Source organism: Caenorhabditis remanei, chromosome V (assembly GCF_010183535.1).
Source record: "Caenorhabditis remanei strain PX506 chromosome V, whole genome shotgun sequence".
Taxonomy (NCBI): Eukaryota; Metazoa; Nematoda; class Chromadorea; order Rhabditida; family Rhabditidae; genus Caenorhabditis; species Caenorhabditis remanei.
Genome location: NC_071332.1, coordinates 11,067,985 through 11,091,851, shown reverse-complemented (window position 1 = coordinate 11,091,851; position 23,867 = coordinate 11,067,985). Strand labels below are relative to the sequence as shown.

The 23,867-nt window shown below is 37.7% G+C and overlaps 9 protein-coding genes across 9 annotated transcripts; 7 read left to right on the top strand and 2 right to left on the bottom strand.

The window, feature by feature from the left end:
• Positions 1 to 468: 468 nt before the first annotated feature.
• On the top strand, positions 469 to 1,360 carry GCK72_018979 (uncharacterized protein; the record flags this gene model as incomplete). Its single annotated transcript, XM_003110345.2, has 2 exons — positions 469 to 966; positions 1,142 to 1,360. The coding sequence occupies 2 exons, from the start codon at positions 469 to 471 to the stop codon at positions 1,358 to 1,360; spliced, it is 717 nt and encodes a 238-aa protein (XP_003110393.1).
• Positions 1,361 to 3,277: 1,917 nt separating this feature from the next.
• On the top strand, positions 3,278 to 4,750 carry GCK72_018978 (uncharacterized protein; the record flags this gene model as incomplete). Its single annotated transcript, XM_003110500.2, has 5 exons — positions 3,278 to 3,420; positions 3,470 to 3,845; positions 3,944 to 4,091; positions 4,138 to 4,298; positions 4,400 to 4,750. The coding sequence occupies 5 exons, from the start codon at positions 3,278 to 3,280 to the stop codon at positions 4,748 to 4,750; spliced, it is 1,179 nt and encodes a 392-aa protein (XP_003110548.2).
• A 467-nt stretch (positions 4,751 to 5,217) lies between these two features.
• GCK72_018977 (uncharacterized protein) lies at positions 5,218 to 6,686 on the top strand (the record flags this gene model as incomplete). Its single annotated transcript, XM_003110615.2, has 3 exons — positions 5,218 to 5,320; positions 5,381 to 6,015; positions 6,063 to 6,686. 3 exons carry the CDS (start codon positions 5,218 to 5,220, stop codon positions 6,684 to 6,686), a joined length of 1,362 nt encoding a protein of 453 aa, XP_003110663.2.
• Positions 6,687 to 6,855: 169 nt separating this feature from the next.
• GCK72_018976 (uncharacterized protein) lies at positions 6,856 to 8,156 on the bottom strand (the record flags this gene model as incomplete). The annotated part of the gene is made up of 7 exons (XM_003110472.2): positions 6,856 to 7,038; positions 7,090 to 7,185; positions 7,233 to 7,354; positions 7,404 to 7,539; positions 7,588 to 7,733; positions 7,798 to 7,951; positions 8,001 to 8,156. 7 exons carry the CDS (start codon positions 8,154 to 8,156, stop codon positions 6,856 to 6,858), a joined length of 993 nt encoding a protein of 330 aa, XP_003110520.2.
• A 6,997-nt stretch (positions 8,157 to 15,153) lies between these two features.
• Positions 15,154 to 17,099, top strand: GCK72_018975 (uncharacterized protein; the record flags this gene model as incomplete). The annotated part of the gene is made up of 5 exons (XM_003110392.2): positions 15,154 to 15,521; positions 16,171 to 16,226; positions 16,282 to 16,466; positions 16,542 to 16,851; positions 16,903 to 17,099. 5 exons carry the CDS (start codon positions 15,154 to 15,156, stop codon positions 17,097 to 17,099), a joined length of 1,116 nt encoding a protein of 371 aa, XP_003110440.2.
• A 257-nt stretch (positions 17,100 to 17,356) lies between these two features.
• Positions 17,357 to 18,069, top strand: GCK72_018974 (uncharacterized protein; the record flags this gene model as incomplete). The annotated part of the gene is made up of 5 exons (XM_003110512.2): positions 17,357 to 17,368; positions 17,423 to 17,555; positions 17,603 to 17,682; positions 17,775 to 17,909; positions 17,956 to 18,069. 5 exons carry the CDS (start codon positions 17,357 to 17,359, stop codon positions 18,067 to 18,069), a joined length of 474 nt encoding a protein of 157 aa, XP_003110560.2.
• Positions 18,070 to 19,908: 1,839 nt separating this feature from the next.
• GCK72_018973 (uncharacterized protein) lies at positions 19,909 to 20,279 on the top strand (the record flags this gene model as incomplete). Its single annotated transcript, XM_003110348.2, has 2 exons — positions 19,909 to 20,049; positions 20,127 to 20,279. The coding sequence occupies 2 exons, from the start codon at positions 19,909 to 19,911 to the stop codon at positions 20,277 to 20,279; spliced, it is 294 nt and encodes a 97-aa protein (XP_003110396.2).
• A 166-nt stretch (positions 20,280 to 20,445) lies between these two features.
• On the bottom strand, positions 20,446 to 21,170 carry GCK72_018972 (uncharacterized protein; the record flags this gene model as incomplete). Its single annotated transcript, XM_003110584.2, has 5 exons — positions 20,446 to 20,559; positions 20,665 to 20,799; positions 20,845 to 20,924; positions 20,969 to 21,110; positions 21,153 to 21,170. 5 exons carry the CDS (start codon positions 21,168 to 21,170, stop codon positions 20,446 to 20,448), a joined length of 489 nt encoding a protein of 162 aa, XP_003110632.2.
• Positions 21,171 to 22,555: 1,385 nt separating this feature from the next.
• Positions 22,556 to 23,309, top strand: GCK72_018971 (uncharacterized protein; the record flags this gene model as incomplete). Its single annotated transcript, XM_053732826.1, has 4 exons — positions 22,556 to 22,643; positions 22,687 to 22,850; positions 23,004 to 23,134; positions 23,186 to 23,309. 4 exons carry the CDS (start codon positions 22,556 to 22,558, stop codon positions 23,307 to 23,309), a joined length of 507 nt encoding a protein of 168 aa, XP_053581739.1.
• Between the last annotated feature and the right edge of the window lie 558 nt (positions 23,310 to 23,867).

Below are 23,867 nucleotides of genomic sequence, written 5' to 3'. Positions count from 1 at the left end.
AATTTGACATAACTCCAGAATTCTAAAGAAAACAACTTCAAATCATTAAGACAAGAAGGTCAGTACGGTTTCTGGAACAGCGGATTTCAAATAAGTTTATCAGTCTGAAGTTTGTCACAATGATAACAGTCCACTTACAACAGTTTCTTCCCTGAATTTATTTTCAGAACTCTCACGTACTCAGTGCGTAACTATTCAAACTGTTCTATGAACAGATATCACTGTTTTTCTTCTTTTTTCTCCAATCTTCTCGTTGAAACCAAAGAAGCGAGGACCCTAAATGGGCGGAGTCAGATGGGATACAAAGAACGACAAAACCGTTTTCTATAAAACCAACTGATGAGGAGAGGTTTAGAACACTTTTTCGAATATTTTTCATTCCGTCAATTTCGTACTTCACTTTTAAGAATGCATTGATATTATCACTAGTTATTCCTATCATTTCACATATTCTATTATTTCAGAACTATGAAAGTTCCACATGTTATTGCCGAACTCGTTTCCGAATTCTCCGGATTTCAACACACTCCTGATTTCAAAGCATCTCGGTCAACTGGAAACTTTGAGGAAGAATCAGAAGAAGGCACGTCTTCAACCTCTTCTCATTCACATCCTGAGCCTCACTCCGAACATCATGGACATTCCCTGTACTTTGGAAAACATTTTGGTAAAAAACATTTGCCCCCTGTAGACGAGAAGGATAATGACACTCATTCTACTCACAGCGGACAATCTGGTGGTTCTGGATCCGTTTCCGGGTCAGGATCTTGCTCTAAAGGAAAACATCACGGACTGTCAGTTCATTTCAAAGAATTCTTCCACATCGGTCATCACCATCATCATCATCACGATGAGGATCATCCACACTCGAAAACCAATTCTGGAGCATCTACTCCAGCAAGAAAAAACTCAACTGGAAGTCAATGTCCATGCCATAAACATTCTATTAACATCACAGTTGGAGCGGTGAGTTATTTTCTCTGAACCACCATACTCCATAGTATTTTATTCTGATCGGTTGGCAAAAAACAGCTGAAAACATGAATTTCACATTTGGTTTGCACTTAAAGTTCCAAATTAGGATGTAATGCCCCATCATCTTATTAAACAATTCTACCCAACAAACACTCTATTTTTCCAGGACGAAGTCCCAACTGTATTGGCTACTCCACCAAACGAATTGAACACAGTTCACACTCATTTCTTGAAAAACCAGTCACCCTGCATTTCTCGTGTCGTCAGTTCAAGTTCATTGAAGGAAAAACTCAATAAAATAAAACGAACCACGAGCTCGGATAGCGAAGCTGATTTTCCAGAGAAGAAGTGTTCAGTTGCATCGTATCGAGTTGTGACCCATTAGGAAATAAACTTTTCATAAGAAGAAACAATTGTTTTACTGATCTCTATGAGAATGAATATTTGATTTGCAAGATTTCTTAGGTTATCAGTTTTCTCAAGAAAAGGAACATGACTTGCCACGTGACGCCTTCTGATTTTTATTGCCTTCTGTTTAGTTCCCTCTTCCTATCTTCCACTCCTCTTATCTCTCTTTCTAAATAGTTTTTTTCTTCTTCTCTAGAAAGATGAGAAACAGGGAAATAAGCGAAAAGAGATCGGTCAACAAGGCCAAACCGATACATTCCATTTCTTATCTCTAATTATCATTTGACTATTGATTACACTTTGATCGGATAACTGAGAGAAATGTGATCGGTGTCCCTCTCCACGTGACGACTTTGATTCTCTGCTGAAGGAAAGGAACAAAATGGGAAATAAGTGAAACTTTGGGGTTCAGAAATTAAAAGGAAATTGGAAAATTAGAGGAAAGAAAGTACGTTGCATATGCTGAATAGTTTCTCACAATTCTATTGTGGCTGAAAGTTCATTTAAGAAGACTTTTGGTTTTGTTTTTCTGAACTCTTTCCAAATCTACAACGAAGATGTGACACGGATTTGTAACATCATTTTTGTCTCATTTTGAACTCATACATTACATCATAACCATAACAACGGCAATGGAGTGAACGAGAGGCACGCTGATAAGCAGTCAGACGAAGATAATAAGCAATTCTAAAAGGATGTTGAGTTGAAAAATGTAGAGAGAATTAAGATGAAATCTGCTGTTTTGAAATAGTTAGCCGTTTATTTGCAAATTCATTGTTCTATTGGCAACCCGTATTTTCAGAACTTCCGACTTCTATACCTCCTGAATCAAGCTGTGTCTTTTTCAGTCCCCAACATTTTTTAACTTTAGTAAACTCAAATCTAAATCAAGCTGCCTTGACTCTCACTTTTATCTCAACTTTTATTCCTCCTTTTTCGTGGTTTTGTCTTATTTCCTTTCTCCACCAAATTTCTCATTTTCGGAAGATTGAACAGCACGCGTCCAATCTCCTCGTTTTCTTTTGATTGTGTGCATTTCCGTAATTGCACTTTCTCTTTTCTTCTGTCTTTCCTGAAAGCTCAACGGAACCATGGCACCTCTCCAGGATGTAAAAAAGTGGGGGAGAGTGAAGTGCCTACCCGTGGTTAGGGATGCCAGCTCTTCTTTTTCTTTAAGAAGGACATGGAGAGAGTGAGGGAGGAAAGGGGACACATTCAAATCAATGAGCGCCTTCTCTTTTTTTAGAGAATAAGAGAAAAGAGAAATGAGAGATGTAGAAGAAGAAGAAGAAGAAGCACAAGTGAAAAAGGCACTCACTTACACACACACTCTAACGCATATGGATGAAGATAGAGAACGAGAGTGAATGAAAGACAACCACCGGCTCCTCTTCGTCGCGCACTTCGAATGAGATGACGGCTTATGTTCTTTTTCTTCTTTTGATTTTTGTTTTTGGTACTTTTAAATTTTAAATTTTTCTTAAAGCACCTGCAGATTGCTTTTTCAGATTTTGAATAATTTTAACTAGGATTAAGAAGTTACATACTGATCTAATCTAATTTGTCTAATCTGAAAATCGAATGTTGACTGTCATTCTTCTATTTAAATATCTTCTCGATTATGCAGCCTCACCTTCATAATATATGGAAATGCGAAGGATACCTCGAATCTTTTCAAAAATTCTGATAAAATAAGCGTAGAGGTTAAACTTTTGGACGTCTTGTGTCATTAGGAGAAGTACAAGCTCGTCTCCAAGAGCATAACCATAGTTACGTCATGAGAAGTTTTCGAATTTGTGGTTCTCTCGGCTTCTCCCCCCGCAGCTTTATAAGCACTGAATCCCAGATTATCCTATTGCAGATCATCAAACCCAAAGTATCTTCACCAAAAATCATGGGTCGACGAAAGGAAAAACACGGAGGGACCAAACAGGTGGAATCGTTTGCTAAATCACCAACTGTGATGCGTTTCGCAATTGCGAATCTTGAAAAATTCAACGATAAATTGTTTGTATGTAGTGCGGAGAAGTTTAATTGGTGAGTGAGAATAGGACGTGGAGCGATTTCAATTTTTCTAAACTTCCAGGACTGCCCATTTCTATCGAGGTAGATTCCTCAATGAGGAGTACGTCGTCTTTGACATCTACTGTCATTGTCATATTCCAAACTGGAGTTGTGATGCGAAAGTAGATGTCAGAATCTGGGATAATACACTCTACAGTATAGAACATCATTATGAGCTAAGGAGAAATTGCATGTCATGTCCGGCATTTCTAAAATGGGATGATTTTATTGATCCAACCAAAGGCTACATTCGGGATGGGCGCGTCGTCGTTGAAATTCACATTTTCGAAATGCCGAAGAAGATTCAGAAGAATTCAGCGGTCATAGTTAAAGAGTACCCGGGAATCAGAAACTTCACGATTTCCGTTGGTAAATCAAGATTTTATGTGAACAGAGAGGTGAGTACTGATCAGAATGAGCAACAACGAATCTAATTATTATGGGATCGTCATCCTAACGCAGGGAATTCATTTCATTATTGCCTTCATTTTTTCAGCTCCTCGCTCACACTTCCGAGTTTTTCCATCGAGAATATGATTATGGGCGCCTCGACACAGCGGAGCCTTATTTCCTCGATGATATCAGTCCGATTGATTTCAAGCTCTACCTGGATTTGACATACCATCCAAAACAGTACTTTTCCGGTATCACATATCTTTATTGCAACCTTATTTCACTCCTTTTATTCAGCGTATCACGCCAAAGACATGCTTATTATTGCAAAGAGATTTCTCAACGTGGAAGTTGTAACGACTTGTCAAAACGTGATTCTGGAGGATTTGAAAGAGAATAAATTAAGCACAAAGGATAAAGCAAGACTTGCAGAAGCTTATGATCTGGATACAGTTAGGGTGAGTTCCATGTTTCCACTCCAGCCTAAAAGTTTTTAATTTTTGGAATATAAAATATCTAGTTTTTTCTTTGATTCTTAATCACAAAGTTTTTATTACAGGAACTCTTCAATCCGGAAACTCTTCTACGACCATCCATTTGTCCCCGATTCATGCCTATTGAACGATACAAAGAAGATGAACGACCAAGTCCAGTATATGACGAAGTGACTGCCGTTCTTGCCGAGTTGGATCATTACAGACAGATAGTGATCTCTAGAGGTGCGAACAGGCAAGAAAAAGAAGAAGAACATCTTTGCGAGCAATCTGGTGAGATTGATGATGACGTCGTCATAATAGAAAACGTCGTGGAAAAAGAAAACGAAGGAGACGTCGGGGAAGAAGGAGCACGAGAGGAAGAAGAAGACTTCGACATATCAGTCCCATCAACATCTGGATGCTACGGCTACTAATACACATCTCCATTTTTTTCATTTATTTTTCATTCTCCATGAGAACACAATAAATTCGACATGTCTCAAATAAACTGTAAATAGACCCTTTTTCTTGCAAAATGAGTCTTCAAGCATTTTTGTAGTCGTGATTTTATCCTAGAGCTGGTTCAGAATGTTTTACAATTTGTGTCCGGAGCTGCAGTCTTTGAAACTCGCAAGAGTTGTGTCTTCTGAAACATGGCATACGAGGCTACAGTACGCATTTGTATTAATCGTGAAGTTTGATCATTGTCGAATCAAAGAATCAAAAATCATTATCTGTGAGTCACCAAAATGGAATATTATTCTGCTACCTCCCCGCTTTTCTGCAAAAAAAATCCCATTTCAAATCGAGAAAATTATGCATAACGATGCTCGACCATCTATAAAAGACCGGCCAGTCAGAGTGAAAATCAAGACAGTTTTCTTCCAAAACTCTGTTGAGAATGAAGACTCTCCTATTTCTATTCGTCATTCTATTCGTTGGAATTCAAGCTGGATTGATCGATAGTGAGGAGAACCGTCAGTTGTATTCGAGTTGTGGAAGAAGTGAGTGATTAGAATGAGAGTTTTGGACTCTGGACAGTTTCTGAATCTTCGATTTTACAGAAACCGGCTACGAACGAAAAATGATCCATGGTGATTTGGTAAAGAAAGGAGAACATCCATGGGCAGTTTCAATTTATGTTAGATACTTGAACAAGACGATCAACAAATATGTGACTCTTCTCGGACCCGGAACTATGATTTCCTCAAAACACATCGTTGCATTCAACACGGTCAGAAGGAATGGGACTACTCTGACGATCATCGGATTGGAAGACACTGATTATGAAGGAACTTGTGAAGGAAATCATTTGGTGCTTCCAGAAGAGCTGTACTCTCGTTACGACTACGACTTCGAACATTTGAAAAAGTTCAATGGGAGTCGACAATTCTCTAAAAATTCCATTGTCAAGATCACCGCATTGAATGGATGCAAAGAAGGTGTCACTCTCGGAAATTCGAATCCGTTGATTCTGGAGATTTCCTCTCCTCCTACTGTAGTTTACGAGGCTGGAGAACACTTCCCAGTTTGCATATCCAATTCTCCGTATAATTGGAAAGACGTCAGTCAGTTCACGGTCTACGGAATGAATCAACCAGGAATGTTGGTCAGTGGAAAGTTCCAACCGGTGGTATGTGAATCGGAGGTTCCTTTCTCGTGCGCGACAGCTGTCAATAAGTATCAAGGATTGTGTCAGGTTGGTTTGAAATACCAGGATGTCTTCCAGATATCTTCTTTTTCCAGGGTGATTTTGGAGGAAGTGCTGTTGCTAAATTCGACGATCGCTACATCATGCTTGGTCTGTACGCTCGCGGAAACACCAAATGTAATGCTGACTCCGAAACATTGCCGGAATTCATGTTTTTGAATCTTGGATACTACCGTCAAGAAATCTGTGAAACGACCGGAGTTTGCGTGGCTCCTCCACCTGCTGACGTTTCGCATATCCCTCCGTTCAATGGATGGAATCTTACTACAGTGATTTACTCCCCAGTTGGTCAAACTACTGCGGAACCCCCACTTGAAACAACTCTCATCAACTCAGTTGAAACTACAACTACCGATGAAGAGATCTCGACGGGCACAACTGAAACTTATACTACTTCTGTGCCGGAAACTCCTGTCATGACTACTGAAAATTCTGAACATACAACTCTAACCAATGGGAACACTAAATACGTATCGATTGGAGAGGATGGAGAAGTCATCGAAGCAGAGACATTCGCCCCAATGAGAATCAACCTGGCCAATTGCTCAGACGGAAATATCATCACGGCGGAGAGAATCGAACCGATGAAGATCGGAAATAATCAGACGAGAGGAACACGAGTCAGAAACATCAATATTCATATCCATTTGAATCAATGATTTCTCATTTCTCCGAGTGAATAAAGTCAATGAGCATTCTTTTTTTTCAGATTGATTACGTTGTATTTTACAGACTGAATAAGAGGCATAAAAGATAATACGGAAACTTTTTATTCATAGAACTCTAATAAATATTCCTAAGCATCATCAAGTAATCAACCTTTATCACTCACAATTTGTTTTTCACATCGTTCAACGAGAAAATCTTTTTTACAACATCAACAACCAGATCCGCGCGTAATTTGTTCTGATAATGAGTATCCTTCTTCACGAAGACAGAAGCGCCTTTACAAGAATCGAAAGATTTCAGAATTTTCGAGAAGTCGTCGGATGGAATGTCGGTATCATAATTCTGAAAAAAGGTTTTTCATTGAGAATTTGATTCAGATAGACGATCACTCACGAAGTGCTCAAGATTTTTGTACTCTTTCAATGACTCGAATATGATTTCCTCCTCTACAATAATATCTCTTCCAGCAAAGATCATGAAAGTTTTTGTCTGAAATTGAGTACTTATGGGATGAATTACACTGATAATCTTCTCACATCTTGTTTCTGCAGTTTCTGAATAAACGGTAAAGTCGTCTCGAGACCACATCGAATCACCGAACGCAACGCATTGATCGCCTCTTCGCCATCATGAACTTTTAGCCCAAACGAGTGATACACTGATTAAATTTTAAGATGAAATTGTGAATACTCTGGAATATAACTAACTTCTATAAATCATCGCGTCGGCGAGAAATTTCGGCAGCAAGTCATAAACGTATTCGATACGTTGAAGTCTGGACAATGGGCGAATGGATTTGTGAATACGTAAACCCACTGGATTCATCATAACAAGACCATCAGCCTGGAATCAAAAAATTAATTTTTTTTGAAGGACTCTTTGAAGACATACCGGGAAAGTGGTCGCAGTCATGAGTGCATTCTCACACCCTCTACTATGAGCCAGGAAAATCACTTTTTCTGTGAGAGATAAGTCCTTCAGAAATGCATTTGTATAGTTTTGACGCTCTTCGTTACAGTGTTGTTGACCGGAGTATCCTGAAAGTAAGCGGAGTGTTGTACGTTTTCGAAATCCCAGACATCTCGGGAATTGACAACTCACCATCAGTCTGCTTGAATCCCGGATAGTTGATTCCAATGAATCTGACTCCCATATCGTCTAATTTCTGACGAATGAACTTAAAATCTTTGTGAGATCCTGGAGAACCATGGAATGCAACTACAGTACCCACAGAAGATCCAGACGAAAGAGAGTCCTGAAATACATGAAAGTGGTCATATTTCTGCAAAAAATCAGTGACTCACCTCATAAACTGCCTGAATTTCCACCGGTTTTCCATCCATTTTAGGGAATTTCACTGGCCTTTTGTGGACTTTTGGCTCACTCATTTCGGTAGAAGCAACAGCAAAATTTCGAATTTGTCCGGTGGTTTTCAGAAGGGCGGTTCTTCCAAAAATCATTACTTTCTGAACAGACAGAAAAGAAAACAAGAAAATGACAGCCCAATTGATCTCTCTTTTATAATTTTTTGATCAGCCACTTTGTGTAGTCCCTCCTGTGTGTAGTATTACGTGTAGTCTGTACTCTGAAGAGTTGTCGTGTTGTCTTTGTCTCCGATGGGGGCAAAATGTGTTCACGTAAAAATAGTTAGAAATAAGTTTTGTTTCTCAAGACATGGATTCATGGATCTGTTATTGGATTCCAGGGAAAAAATAAAGAAGTTCTAATCGAATTCACGTAAATGAGAATTGGCTAAACATAAAATGAAAGACTGAAAATCGAAGTAACTCCAGAAAAATTTGAAGAAATTTCATTGATTTGAAAATTTTGTCGTGTCGAAAACTCTTCGAATTCAGGAATTCATTTTTTCACGTGATAAACTTTGAAACAAAAAAAGAACTTTTCTCTGAAAACGTCAAATTAAAAACGTGACCTCTCTCTTCAATTCCTCCGGATATCGGGAAGTTACACGTAGCTTTTGCAACGCCCTCCACGTGTCACCAAATGACCGCCCGTCCTAATTCAGTCTATTCAACCAGTTTTCCTGCTCGTCAGTACTCGATTTTCCTATGACTGGTTTGGCCGGATGAGTCTTCTGCATCACAGTTTCACTATTCTCCAGCCTAGACTGAGATCAATTTAAGGAGTTTTGCTCCGCTAGTATGTAGACGAGCAGATATGAAACCTGAGTCTTACAAGTTCGTTTCGCAATCACTCGGCAGGGTTTCAATTTTTGAAACCTTTCTTTTTCTTTTGAAATTTCAACTAATTTTTGTTAGCTGGTCTGATTTAGTTTTTATAAAATCGTTTTTTATAAGCTTTTAGAAAAATATGGAAGACACAGTCATCCTGATGCAGGTCTTTTGACATGTCTTTAAAAATAAATCTACTGGCAGTTTCGGAAACAAAACAATTTCGTTTCACCGTTTCTGTAGAAAACGTTTTGCAATATATCTGTGTCATTAGCACTGTGCCATCCACTCACTCCACTTAAAAATCCAAAAATACCACTCAATAGTCCTAATAATTTTTGAATTCATATTTCCAAAGAATATCAGGAATTCGAAATAATTTTGTCTGCTCAGAACAGGAACATTTTGGAGCTTCTCGGATTCTCATTTCCATTCTGAAACTTCTGAAAAATGAACATAAAAAATAAAATAAGTCACACTTGCTCTTACTGAAAAAGTTACCTTATTAAAAAAAACTGAACCAAACCCGCTTGAAAAACCCACAGGTTTTGTAGAATATCCGAAATGTTTAAGCAAAAGGTTATTTTCCAAGTGTTGAAAAAGTAAACTAAGGTTCCAAAAAGCTGCAAAATATCTGTTCTGAGCAAACAGTTACAAAATCAAGATATTCTCTGAAAATATGTTACGTGATTATTGAGTGGAGGAATGACGGACAATTATTCTTTCAAATACTGACTGTATCATTCTCCTCCGTTTGGGTGACTTTGTGCCTCCGATGTCTTCGGACGTTGCAAGGCTTATCGGATGCCATTGAGTCTTTTATTAGACTCGATCGCTTCTCAGTGTCGAAACTTCAAACCAACTTTAAACCAACATCCGAAGAGGTCGACATCTTCGGATGTTGTAGGCTATTCGGGTGACATTTAGTATTTTACAAGACTCGATCTCGCTCTAGTGAAGAAGCTTGATATCTAGCCTATTCATTGTCTTTTTGACGACGATAAGCTATCGGATGCCATTGTTTCGTTAGTCTCGATTGCTTTACAGTACCGAAGCTTCAGACCTAGCTGATTACATATCTTCGGATATTGGAAAAGCTATTCGGATGACATTTGGTCTTTCACAAGACCCGATCTCATTCTAGAAGTAAAGTTTCTGTAGTCAATACCCAATTGGGCGGGGATGGTCAGTTCGCAGTTTGGAGAGTAATTGGAGTTGTCTTTAATAACAAGGGAAGAGGAATAACTAAACCCTTGTTTCACGGTACTTATGGCACAGTACTAATGACACAAATAATAAAAAAAACAAATAATAAATAACAAATAATAAACAAATAAAAAAAGTTTTCTAGTGAAACGGTGATGGTGAAACGAGATATTTGCGAAACTTCCAGAAAGTTCATTTTCGAATCTTCCCCTACTCGCCGAGTGATAAACGAGACGAAATTGTAAGACCAGGTGTAATATAGGGATACAAGTAGAGAAACCTGCTGAACTATCAGTGCCATAAAATTGTTCTTACTTTTTATATTTCTAACAATTAGTTTTTAGAGAAAATTAGGGTGGCATTTAATTTCAATACCTTATATTCTCTCGGATATTTTGAGACGAACAGGTTACAGAAAGTTTAAAAAAATTTTATTAAGGGAAACCAATTCAGAAAAGATCATGGAATGAGTGGGGAAACCGATAGAAAACAAAGAAACGGTAGAAATTAATCTGTAGGGGGAATGCAATAGTACTGAAAAACGAGAGTGCAATAGGACATTTTTGTAATTTTTGAACCTGGGAATTGATCATTTGTTGATTTGTGAAAATTGATCGAAAATATTACGGTAGGATAGCTTAGAAGGTTGATATAAAAATTTCAATTTTTAAAAGTTGATAGGATCAGTTAATAATTCCGAGAATACGTAAAATGCCAGTGCATTTTCTCTTTTCTCTTGGTTCACATCACTTCCTAGTTTTATTTTTGGCCTACTATTGTAACTTTTTTCGCATTTTTCAACAAAACAAATTCAATTATCAACAGGAAACAATTGGGGGAAAAGGGTCTTGGATTGGAAGAACATTTGAAGTTGAATAGGAATAGGAAGAGTTTGGAGAAATGGATATTGAGTGATGAATCTGTTGAAGTGAATCATATTTTGAGTCAATTGAGCCAACGACTCAGGGTTCATGAGTGCAAATGGGTTGACAACTGGAGCTCCGACTGCAGGTGGTGGTGATGTGGATCCTGTTGATGATGACGATGGTGACGATGACAAGCTGAAAAAATAAAAATTTTGATGTGAAATGTGAGAAAACTTTTCAGCGAAATCCACGTGTCATCGGTGTTGTTGATTGACATGACGTGATCAGACTGTTGACGTGGCGGCATGCTCCAAAAGGCTCAGAAGATGTCTCCAGAAGTCTCGAGAAGTACAGCTTGACGACGATGTGACGGCGAACCTGAAAATGCTCCGAAACCCTATACCCCCGGGTTGGAGCCCCCACTTACCTGGAACTTCCTTGTGAGTTGCAGCTGATTTGAATGAGTGGTTTCTTATCCTCGTTATCAGTAAAGCGATAACGTGAATCCTTTCCGGGAAGCTGGAAAAGAAAGGGATTGGAACTTACTTAGCGATCGTTCAAACTAAAACTAATTTCCAACTTTCTGAACTTTTAACTCACCTTTTCCAGTGTGTTGTTCTTATAGAAATATCGAAGTCCTCTTGACATCTTATCGTACGTCATTCCGGGATTTCCTGTTGCTGCTCCCCAAAGTTCGGCTACTTTGTGTGGTTTTCTCAAGATGAATTCCTTTCTTGATTCGTTTGTCCACGTGATCACATCCATGTGCTCGCCATCGTCGAGTAGACCGTGAAGGAAGTTCAGAAGACGTTGTTTTCCGTTTGGAGAAGTGCGAGGAGTGGAAATATTGGAGTTCGTAGTGGAGTCCATTGTGAGATCTGGAATGAACGAAAAATTAACTTGAGAGAAATTCCAACATGCACAAACGTAGAATCAAGAGGAAAAAAGATTAAAAGAATGTTTTGAACTGAACAAATGTTTTCCAGTAGACTATGAAGGTAGTTCACATAATAAACGCTACCGTCTTTTACAGTCTTACCGACAAAAGGAAGTGACATACTTTCAAAGGGACCGTCATAAAAATGTAGCGATTTTATGGCTAAGGCATAGTCAGCGGCTAGAAACATCAGAGGAGGTTATAAATATGTGAAGATGATCCAAATGAAAGAAATGTAGTACAGATCGGGAAATTAAAAAAAATAATGAAGAACTAGAATTAGTTGTGTATTGAATTTAAGACTTATGGTGTGCTGAATTCTTTTGAAAGTTTCAAAGAGCTAGAACATAATTGAGATCGAGTTTGTACAAAACCTTTTTAGAATTTCTTTTACTCAGACTAAAATCTAATAATAGTTCTAAAACGGGCTCTTCAAAGTACAAACAGGAGAAGAGAATCTCAAAACAGAAGACTTGAAACAAACCAATGGAAGAGGAAAAACGGAACTAACCGAAACAAGACAATGCGAATGAACTGAACGAGATCGTACCTAACTGCTAACGGATGGGCGGGGCCTTTCCAGTCAATGCGGTTTGTTTTGAGTATAGCGTGCCGACAAAGGGCGGCAGAGTACTGTGAAAGAGTATACGTGAAAATTTGCGGATGTGGGAGAACGCGTTCCAGATTGCCGTGACAGGTCAGTCTCTCTAACAAGTCCTTTGACAGTGCCGCCACAGAGACCACCCATATTTTATTGGGAAAGAAATGAGAAAATATTGAATTGATTTCAGTTCTCATGAAGAAATAATCGCCAAAAATATTTAGAACTGAACAACATAATTTACCCAAAAAAAATTCTTTAAAAGCTCAGGGTGCAGATAAAAACAAGATTTTTCTTAAGTGTGTTTTTTTTCAGCTTTCTTTTGATAAATACGATTGAATCTCTAGTAGAACATCGCGGGTTTATTAGATATAAGTAGACATTGAACTAGTTTGACCCTTTATCCTGGTCAAAACCAGAATAAAAATTTTGGTAATTTCTGAAAAAAGTTTCAAGAAACTGCGATCTTAAGCGATACCTGGCCTAAAACATCTCTGGTCTCGATCTTAATCTCAGTTATCTGGTGTAGGATTGCAACCAGAGCGTGCCTATCAGCGACGTATTGGAAGCAGAAACGAAAGATACATGACAAATGAGGACAGAACCGAGAGAAACTAAAACATGATGGGATGAATGAAATATTCAGTGGTTCATAACTGTGAAAGGCGGGTTCTTTTTAATTTTGGCGGTTTGTTTTGACTGTATCTAGCCGACAAAGGTAGGCGGGCTACCGTGAAAGAGAAAATGTGAAGATGAGCAAGTGTATGTGAAAAACGGGAAATGCCGTCGTCTGGAACCATTCTTTGATTTCACCGACAAAAAAATATTTTGTTGCTACATAATATGATAAGATACTGTTGAATAACATTTTCCACTCTAGAAATCGATCCTGGATCCAATCCATAGTATTGGTGTTGAACTTATACTGTTTTCAAGAGTGGACTGATCAAAAATTGGCACTAAGAAAAATTGGTACTAAGAAACTGAAAATATAGATAAAAATGTATTTGTTGAAGTTCGCAGAAATCTGTACCGACTCTATAGCTCAATTTCAATTTCGACATCGGTACATTTCCCTATTCATTAAAAAAATAGATTTTCCCATTCCTTCAGAAAAAAACAACGTCGGCATTCTTGAAAGAAAAGGGACGTGGAGAAAATGTGAAGACCGGAACACTGGTGTAAAAGGATTGTCTTTTGATGCCGGCCGACTTGAGAAGAAACGTGAAAAACAATCTGGTTAATAAAAATATAAGAGATAATTAGTCTTATAAAACAAAATAAATCTGGATTTTAGGTAGAAGGAACAGTATAATTCTTGTTTTATTCAAAAGTGAGGGAGAAGGAAGCTAACAAAATAATTTTAAAGTTGAAATACGTCTTTTTGGATTGTATGGACGATGTGCGGTATAGAAATGGCAAGAAAACTATTAATTCATTTTTGAAAGTGTGATATTCGAAGAAACATACCTAACTAGATCTCAGTACCTTTCACATAATTTCCTTTTTCTACACTGTCCGAGCCGGAAATCTGTCGTTGAGCAATATGAAAAATATCAGCATAGAAAATATCAGCGAAGTTCAGTGTCGGTATCCATTCTATGGGTCAGTGAAGTTTTGAAATGAGATTATTGGCTTATGACTTTAAGGGTATTCTGAAAATCATGTTGAATTTTTTTTCTGAAAGAATGGGAACCCATTGTACTGTGTGCAATTTTTCACACAGACTGCACTCAAGATGCTTCTGTCTTCTCAGCATTCAACAATCATCTAGGTTGTTAAGGCCACAAACTCTATAATCTTTTTTCAAAACACATTTTTATTTGATCCCACTAAAAAATTTTTGATATACATAGTTTGCATTCCTAGTACACATCAGCGATCAATTTTTGGCAATTCTCAACCAGATTTCAGTAGACAAAGTAATTGAAAACTTCCTCCATAATTATTCCCGAGAAAGGTAGTTATTATATTTTTTCGCGGGGTAGATATGACTGAACCATTTTTCAACTTCTTCTGCTTTTCCAATTTATATTTGCACCACCTGATGCTGTTTCCTTGCCCCGCCGATACTGAAACTTGGTTGAGTTCTCCGGACTCAGTTATCATTCTCTCATATATAAAAACGGGTATTGCAGTACCGTTACATGTACTTTGCACTTATTATATTGTGAAAAAGACACCTGGGAATATGCAATCTGTTAAGTTGTCACTTTTACATTTTCATTTTTGGAATGTAGTAGTTGACTTGATATTCAATGTATTTTCTGTACCTATTTCACTACTTCCAATGCCAGCTACAGTTTTGATTGGGTTACTAACTACTCTTGGATTGAAACAAACTATTCAGTTGCTGATTTTGATGACGTCTGTAAGCTGTAAGTAATGCATTATTGTTCGAATCCATTAGGATTCAATAACTTTTCAGTTGTTTGCTTATCTACAACAATGATCTTTGAAAACCGGTTCTATTTATTGAACTCGAAGAAGAAATTGTGGAAAAAGTGCCGTCCTTTCTGGATGTTTGGGAATATTTTATTCTGTCTTCTATACCAAATCCCAATAATACTTCAAGTTCCAGACGTTGACTTTGCCAAAGAATTCGTTTTGAATGTGTGTTTTTAAAAAAGTAGTTTCCCGTTTTCCATACAAAAAATGAAACACCATGCCACTATCACTTTTCAGGCTCTTCCATGTGTTCCCGAATTTTTATTCTCTACTGAAATTGTTGTTCCAACTCTTGAAGAAACAGTTATCATCATCAGTTTAACTGTGTTTATTGTTGTCGTCTTCGGACAACTCGTTGCATTTGCTGCCATTATTATAGGCCAATTATCGTCGAATTTCGGCGCAAACATGCTGTCGGGAAGCACTCGTCGTCTTCAAAAAAATCTCCTGAAGGCGTTGATCTGGCAGACGGGGATTCCATTCATGTACTTGGTTCTCCCCTCATGTTACACTACTTTCGCATTCTCAGCAGATTACTTCAACATGAGTAATAGGACTGAAATAAGTGACTCACTGTAAGCATTCTTTTCCAGCTCTAAACAACATAGTTGTATCGACGGCATCATTACATGGTCTTGAAATACCTTATCAATTATTCTCATTCATCAGCCGTACAGGAGTACAGTAGCATTTTGGTTCAGAAAAAGGAAAACTGAAAATTCGAGAACTGTAAACCATCCAAATATTTTTTCCACGAATTCTGTTTTTTAATGAAAAGGAATCATAGATCTGTTTGTGATTATTAAACTTCTGTTTCTATAATATCGTCATCTGCAAGTAGTGTAACTATCACTTTTCGTAAAAGTAACAATTACATTTTTGAGCCGAAAAATTCTTGAGACTCGTTTATTTTTCAGTTTTTACGGACAAAACTTCTTTTTTGTCTATCATGCCTACCTCCTGTCCTCTAGAATCTGAGTCTTGGCTCAATTCTCCGGATACTTTCATGATATTTTCTCATGCTATGGCTATCGTCGTGACTCCTTTACACTTGGTAGGATTCTATTGTATACTAAGAAAGACCCCCGGAAGTATGCATTCTGTGAAATGGACACTTTTACACTTCCACTTCTGGAATGTTCTCGTGGATTTAATGCTGAATGTTTTCATTATTCCATTTCCATTATTCCCGAGTCCCTCTGGATTTCTACTAGGTTTGTTCAGTACGGCTGGAATTAAACAGACAATTCAATTATGGTTATTACTCACTTCAATTTGTTGTAAGTTAGCAAACCGAAGAAAACAAATGTAAATTAAGAATGATAACTATTTCAGTTGTCTGCGTTTCCACAGCAATGATATTTGAGAACCGCTTCCGCCTTCTGAATCACAAGAACACTCGTTGGAAACAAGTCCAGCCATTCTGGGTCCTCGGGAACTTTCTGTTCTGCTTAATTTTTCAAATCCCTACTATTCTTCAAGTTCCAGATCAAGATGCAGCAAGAGAAGTTGTGTTTACTGTGAGTTTTTGAATTAGATAAAACGTTTAATTACGTGTCTCTAACTTCTCTAACATAATAATTATCATACTCCAGACACTTCCATGTATTCCCGCCTTCCTCTATTCCACTGAAATTGTAGTCCCGAGTCTTGACCAATCGATTATCATAATCACGTCACTTTTATTCATAATAGTAGTTTTCGGGCAACTCATAACATTTGCAATCCTGATTATGGTGCAGTTGTCAACAAACTTTGGTGCAAGAATGTTGTCGGAAAACACTCGACGTCTTCAGAAAAATCTTATGAAGGCGTTGATCTGGCAGACGGGAATTCCTGTGTTGTATTTAGTATTCCCAGCATCTTATGCGATGTGGGCGATTTCACAGGAAGTTTTCAACAGATGTATGTTGATTTTTGGGTACTAAATTTTCCGAAAAGTAGCAATATTTACAGCTATGAATAATATTATCGTGGCTGTAACGTCACTGCACGGTCTCGTGAGCACTTCGTCAATGATACTGATTCATCATCCTTATCGGAGTACTGTAGTGTTCTGGTTCAAGAAAAGAAACACTGAAAATATCAGAGCCATAAATAACTATCCAATGTTTACGACAAACACAGCAGCGGACAATTATACGATTAGCTGAGCTAATAAAAAAGACTATAGTACAAATACCATACACTAGTCAACTTTTATCTCACTTCCGTCTGAATAATGCGCTTTAATCGTAAACCGGGGGTGCTCTCTTGAATAAATTACACCTTCGTTAAATATATTTTCATCGAATACTAAACGTTTTCAAAACGTATTTTCGTGACCCCTGCCTATAAGCTGTTGTTGTTTATGATCATCTCCGAAGATCTGCAATTTTAGTCATCATGAACTTTTTATTTTCTCTTGAAAATGATCAAAATAGTAAGTTTTTGAATGTTTCATCTTTGTCTCAATTGGATTCTACAAAGCTTTCAGCTTCTCCTTATTTCTCTCCTGCCACCAAGATATTTATCAATATCCGAAGGAACCGTTTATGCAGTAGGTCAATTGTTATGTAAAGGACAACCGTATGCATACGAACATGTTCGGATTTATGAGAAAAATTATGGTAATCTGGTTTTTTCAATCTCCGTTTTTGTAACCGTTACTATTCAGTGTTCCGAGATTCTGAGTGGATGGAAACGAAAACGGATCAATACGGTAATTTCTCGATGAAAGTTTGGGGGTCCGATTATGTGAGTTTTTAATACGAAAATATACTAGTAACTTATTATATCAATGATATTGTTCGTCCCGAAGCTCTACAGAATACACTTCTAACTTATAGCCAACGGTAACTCCATATGTCTATGTACCAAATTACTGTGGTTCTAAATTGTCAGTCGGTCGACGATGCAGTTCTGGAGGACTACAAATCAACATTCCAGCTTCATATATAACCGAGAGACATGTTCCAGAAAAGGTTTTAAAAATTTCATACATTTTCATGTCTATTAACCTAAAAACAGGAATTTGATATTGGCTCGGTTGAACTTCACAATAACGATGACTCAGAACGATTGGGACTCGGATACATTCTATGGGGAGTTTTCGCCAAAACGATGGAGTGTAAAGACTACTGATTCAAATGAACAAGTGGAGAGAAATTATTTATTTATATGGTTTCTCTTGCTTTTTTTAACTAGTAAATATAATACTTTCTAAAAATACAAAACTATTCTTATAAAATTAGAAAGTGAATTAGAAAGAGAAGTAATGCCGAATAATGAGATATGATTCGGCATTGTTCGCGGGAATTTCACACCGGAAATGTTTACTTCAAATGTTTTATTCAACCTCAAATCTTCTGTAGAACGTTCCGATAAGTACGGACAAGTTTCCGTTTCATCTTTGCAGTACAAACAACAAAAAAAGAAACTGAAGAGAGTGGGATTCGAACCCACGCCCCCGAAGGGACTGGTGCCTTAAACCAGCGCCTTGGACCGCTCGGCCATCTCTCCGCGATCGACACAGGTCGTCCGCCACGGACACGATATGGACGATATATGGGCCGCGCGTGGACGCAGCAGGAATCCGGAAAGGCATTGTATGTGGTCCGTATACGGTCCGTTTTGAGTCCGCGCGCGGACGTAGTCGCTCGCACTGCCAGCCCTCTCCCTACTTTATTTTCCGGTTGAGATCATCATTTAACAAAGAAGATTAGAGATAAAATTACTCTTTTATTAAAAGAAGGATAGAAGGAACATTAAAATGATGAAAATAAGAAGAAAACACAGCGAATTACTTAGAAATCACATGTTTGTCTGGCAGTCGTGTCCTTGAAATCCATCGAAATCCAATTGTGGTAGAAGCATTTTCAGTCGCTGACTTCTGTTTTCCCTTTGTATTTCTGAAAAGAAAATCAATTAATTGTGAAATATAATATAATTGTTCAGTTAACTTACTTTCGAAAATAGGTTCCTCCTTCCGGAAAAATACAGTGTAGTGTTTGAGGAGTGGCCAATTTCATCGAATTACCTCACTGAAAGAAGTGTATTTTGAATAGAAAATGCTGAATACTATTACAAACCTTCGAGAAAATCGATGAATTGATTCCATTTTAGCTCTCGTTGCTGCTTCTCTTTTTGCGATCATCGGACTGACTGAAAACACAATATTTTTCTGATCATTCACAGTAAAATGAGAGAATTTTTCACGAACAAATTAATTAAGAGAAATTTGAATATAAAAAACATAAAGAAAAGCGAAAACCTTGAAAAAATAGGAAAAGAAACGTAAAAGCTCCATAAATGATTAAAAAATTATCATTATCCGAGAGAAGTCCGAGAGCTTTTGGAAGAGCTGCTGCATGCCGCGGCCGCGGCCAGCGCGTCCATATACGGTCCGCGCGCGGACGCCTGCCGACCACTTCCACCTCTTTTCCCGAAGTCCACGCTGCGTCCATATACAGTCCGCAGCGGACCATATTTCCGCTGCGGACTCTATACGGACGGAAAAGAGGACTGAATCCGCATGCGGTCCGCACGCCAACTACCTGTGGACAGACGTCTCAAGTGACACTTATCAAAATGATGTGGGGTTAGCACCTGGTAATTCATAGATCTAGATAAGAAGTAGTTCAGAAATGAATGAAAGTGATGGACATCTGAACGAACACCCTTACAGTTAGTTAATATTCTTGCCTAACAATAAATAGAATTTTGAAGATAATCCCTATAAACTAAAAATCCAATGTTTTCTGGTTACTTGACCTTTGACGTCTCAACTTTTTCTTCACTTTTCTGATCGGGACACCTTGAAATTTGATCTCTTGTAACATTTGAGATTTCTCATCACATTTGTTTACAAGTCACTTGAAAATGAAAACACTTTTCTCGATTTTTGAGAAGTCAATACATTTTTAATGGGACAGGTATAAAACGGGAGGTTCGTTGAGAATTTGCCCGTCTTTCTCGGGAAAAATGAGAGTTTTCGTTTTTTGTTTTGTTCTTCTGTTCCTGATAACTGATATTTCTGGTGCGCCAGTTGAAACTGGAAATGGAACTGAACAAGCGGTATTGAAGAAGAAAAGTTCAATGGCAGAACTGGCTCCACCTTTGGAGGTAATTCAAAGCTTTTTCGTTCGAAGCTTTTTTGTTTGAACAGGTTGAGGTTTAGAAATTCTTGACATTTTTTCCAGCTCGACCCAACTTGCCACGTGATCAGCTGCTACCGTAACATGCTCAATATGTCTAACAACTGTGAAAAAGGAGAATATCTTCACAGCTTCAAGAAATGCGAGAAGAAATTTTTCCGCGAGGATACATGCTGTAAGAAGAAGAAAGATGCATGAATAATAAGTATTTTTCAATTCAAGTTCTCATAAAGCTTTTTGTTTGACTTCCTTCTCCTTTGAAAAAAAATGCTTCGAAAAATAAATGTTAACTTCAAAAATAAATATGATTTATTCTGACTTGTCATAATCACAGTTTCTATAGCTCCACTCTATTCCGTGAGAATTAATCCCGCATACAATGCTCATTCTTCAACAGAACTCCTCCCAATATCGATCCAAATCCCATTTCTTCGTAAGGAACTTTGTCGGACAATTCAATATCTCCGATTCGATATGACTGAAAACTTTCTTTGTATTAATCTTAACGTGTCTGAGAGTTAGAAATTGCTATACTCTCGCACTTCGTTACCTCCAAACAAGAAATTAAACCCATCAAACTCACTATAATCGGTATATGTGTTGGACTGATGTTTTCCTCCGGAATTCTGACCATCATTGCTTTTACAGTACAGATTCCATCAGGAGAGCGGACGGCACCACAGTAGTTTGGCACGTATACGTATGGGTTGAATGATAACTGCAAATTAAATTTGAAATAGAGAAGGAACTCATAAAAACGAACCAAATCTTCTCCAGAGCTTTGAATATAGAATGATCCATCATCATTGGTTTTTGCAGATTTTAGTAATTTATCTTCGAATACTGAAAACAAGTAGTAAAGTTCTAGAGCAATTCATTAAACTTACAAAAGTTCTTCTCATAAATGTAAACTGGCATTTTCGAATACGGTCTTCCGTGGCAACTCAAACTTCCAGAGACATGAAATGCCCCTTCCGCGATAAAAGGGAATGAAAATGAGGTTGGAATCAAGAGAGCGAAGAGCAGAAACTGAGAATTGGACTATTTTCAATGCATATGTACCAAACTTACCTGCTTCATCGTGTTCATTCTTTAATGAGAAACAACTAACTGATCTGTTCAGAGATTTTTTCGGGTGGCAGAAAATGGTGTGACGCGAATCCAACATTTCTGTGGAAACTACGTGGCAAAACAGAAGAATGAAGAAACAAGGGTAAAGGTCACGTGAAAAAAAAGAATATTGACTAACTGTAAGGGTGTTCGTTCAGATGTCCATCACTTTCATTCATTTCTGAACTACTTCTTATCTAGATCTATGAATTACCAGGTGCTAACCCCACATCATTTTGATAAGTGTCACTTGAGACGTCTGTCGATCGCGGAGAGATGGCCGAGCGGTCCAAGGCGCTGGTTTAAGGCACCAGTCCCTTCGGGGGCGTGGGTTCGAATCCCACTCTCTTCAGTTTCTTTTTTTGTTGTTTGTACTGCAAAGATGAAACGGAAACTTGTCCGTACTTATCGGAACGTTCTACAGAAGATTTGAGGTTGAATAAAACATTTGAAGTAAACATTTCCGGTGTGAAATTCCCGCGAACAATGCCGAATCATATCTCACTATTCGACAATACTACTTGATTGTACTTCAGACTTTTGCAGGTGCAACCTTCATATTTCACTTTCTCGATTTGTCAGCTAGGTGATTAGGAGAAGGACAACATGTAGAAACTGCTGCTATTCTTATTTTCTCATATATTTTATATTCTTTTCCTGTTTACTAAGAACTCTGAAATCTGATGCTGCACTTTACTCATATTATATGTATACTTGTTCAGATGGACTGAATAACAATTATGGTGCATCGATGCAAACTTATGATTTTTCGGTTAGAGTCTATAATTAAGAAAATAATCACACGCCAAATCGCAATTCCATAGAAAGTTTGAGCAACAAATCCAAAAAGAGACCATTTAGTTTTATCACGAATTCTGAAGTTCCGCACGAAGACTATGTTGTTCTATATTGGATCATTCACATTGATATTCGTGAGTTCGAAATCATACCTTTTCACTGATTATCCGACGGTTATTTTTTTTTAGATCAGCACGTTCGGAATAGTTGTCAATTTATACTGTTTGTTCAAATTTCTCAGTAAACCTGGAAAATTCAGTGGTTTTTATAAACTATGTATTGTGAAAACAATTCCAAACATTGTGATTTGTTCCAGTTTTTTGTTTTGGGGAGGACCGTTAACATTACTCGAAATTCAATTGAAAAATGTTCCAAGGAGTATAAATCTTATTATGGGACAAATTACAGGATCAGGAGCATATGTTTTGGGTGAGTTCTTATTTCAAATATCCTTGAATCAGGCGAATCTAGATTTTTGTTTTATTTTAAATCCACTTTCAGCACCAATAATACAATCATTCATGGCTGCTAATCGATTTTTTCTGTTATATATTCCCTTTTGGAGAATGAAATTCGTCAATTATCCAATTACGTATCTCGCAATTTCTGTTGGTTTCACAATAGCAATCACATGCTCGATTCTTGGATTTGAAGGTTGTTTATCCCTTTGATTTGATTACTCAACTCTTCGTTTCAGAAGCATGTGGATACATATTTGATCCAGAGATGCTTGTCTGGCGATCCGAGTTCATCAACTGTGCAGAAGGTCAATCAGCTATCATATTCTTTTGTATAGTTACACCAACTGTGATTTCCAATTCTCTGAATTTATCATCGGCAATCAAATTAATTTTTGGAAAAGTGAGTGGGATTACGAAATCAGATGAGAGAAGAAGAAGGAGAAAATGGGTTCGAATGTTTTTACAGGTATCTATTTGGTTTTGAAAAAGATTCCAGATACTCAGAAATTGAGCTCCGGTTTAACTCAAGACCATCTGATTCATTCGGTTTTAGAACGTTTTCCAAGACTGTCTACACGTCATTGATCTCATCAACTGCCGTTATATCTACAACCTTCGTGAAGAGACTTGGTTTCAATTTATATTTTTGTCAGTATCATTTGTTTTGATCTATTCTCTAGATGGGTATGGTTCTTTATAACTAGTTTCTACTTTCATTTTCGTTCTTGTTTTCAGATTTGTGATGTTCTATTTTCACAGAGATGTTCAACCTGAGATCTTGAGACGATTCTTGACATATAATGGAGTTCGAAGGAAAAGTAATGCTATTGAGGCATTTCGATCGGGCAGCTCCATTTGAATTATTCACATTTTTCATTGCAAAAGAAATGTTATTGCGCCATTTTTGCTGTAACACTTTCTGCTAACCGTCATTTCTAATCATCAACAACTCACGTAGCTCCTGATAAGACGGGCACGTACCACTCGTTATCAGCAAATCGGCTGTGCACGTACATACAAATGTATATTATTGTCATTGTTTACCGGTTTGGACACGGAAAGAGCTCATGTGATCTGGAGACAACCATACATCAACGTCTTAATAATGGTACATTGACCTGATGGATTTGAATCGATGGGAGAAAATATGAAAGATTTTTCTCGAGCAGCGTAGGATACTCATCTTCTTTTGACTACCGAGAAGACAATTCAATCTGATACCGATTCGATTTCGGGAGTTCAGGGAAACGCCACTTGAAAACACAATTCATGCAGAATGATCAATGCCATGCCCCTTTCTTCCATCCACCTTTTAGTTATGTTTCGTTGACACAGGAATTAAGTACACAAACTCATAATCAGTAGGTTTTATCAGTGATCATGATCAGTGTCCTTTTTCCACCCAAACTCCGCCCCA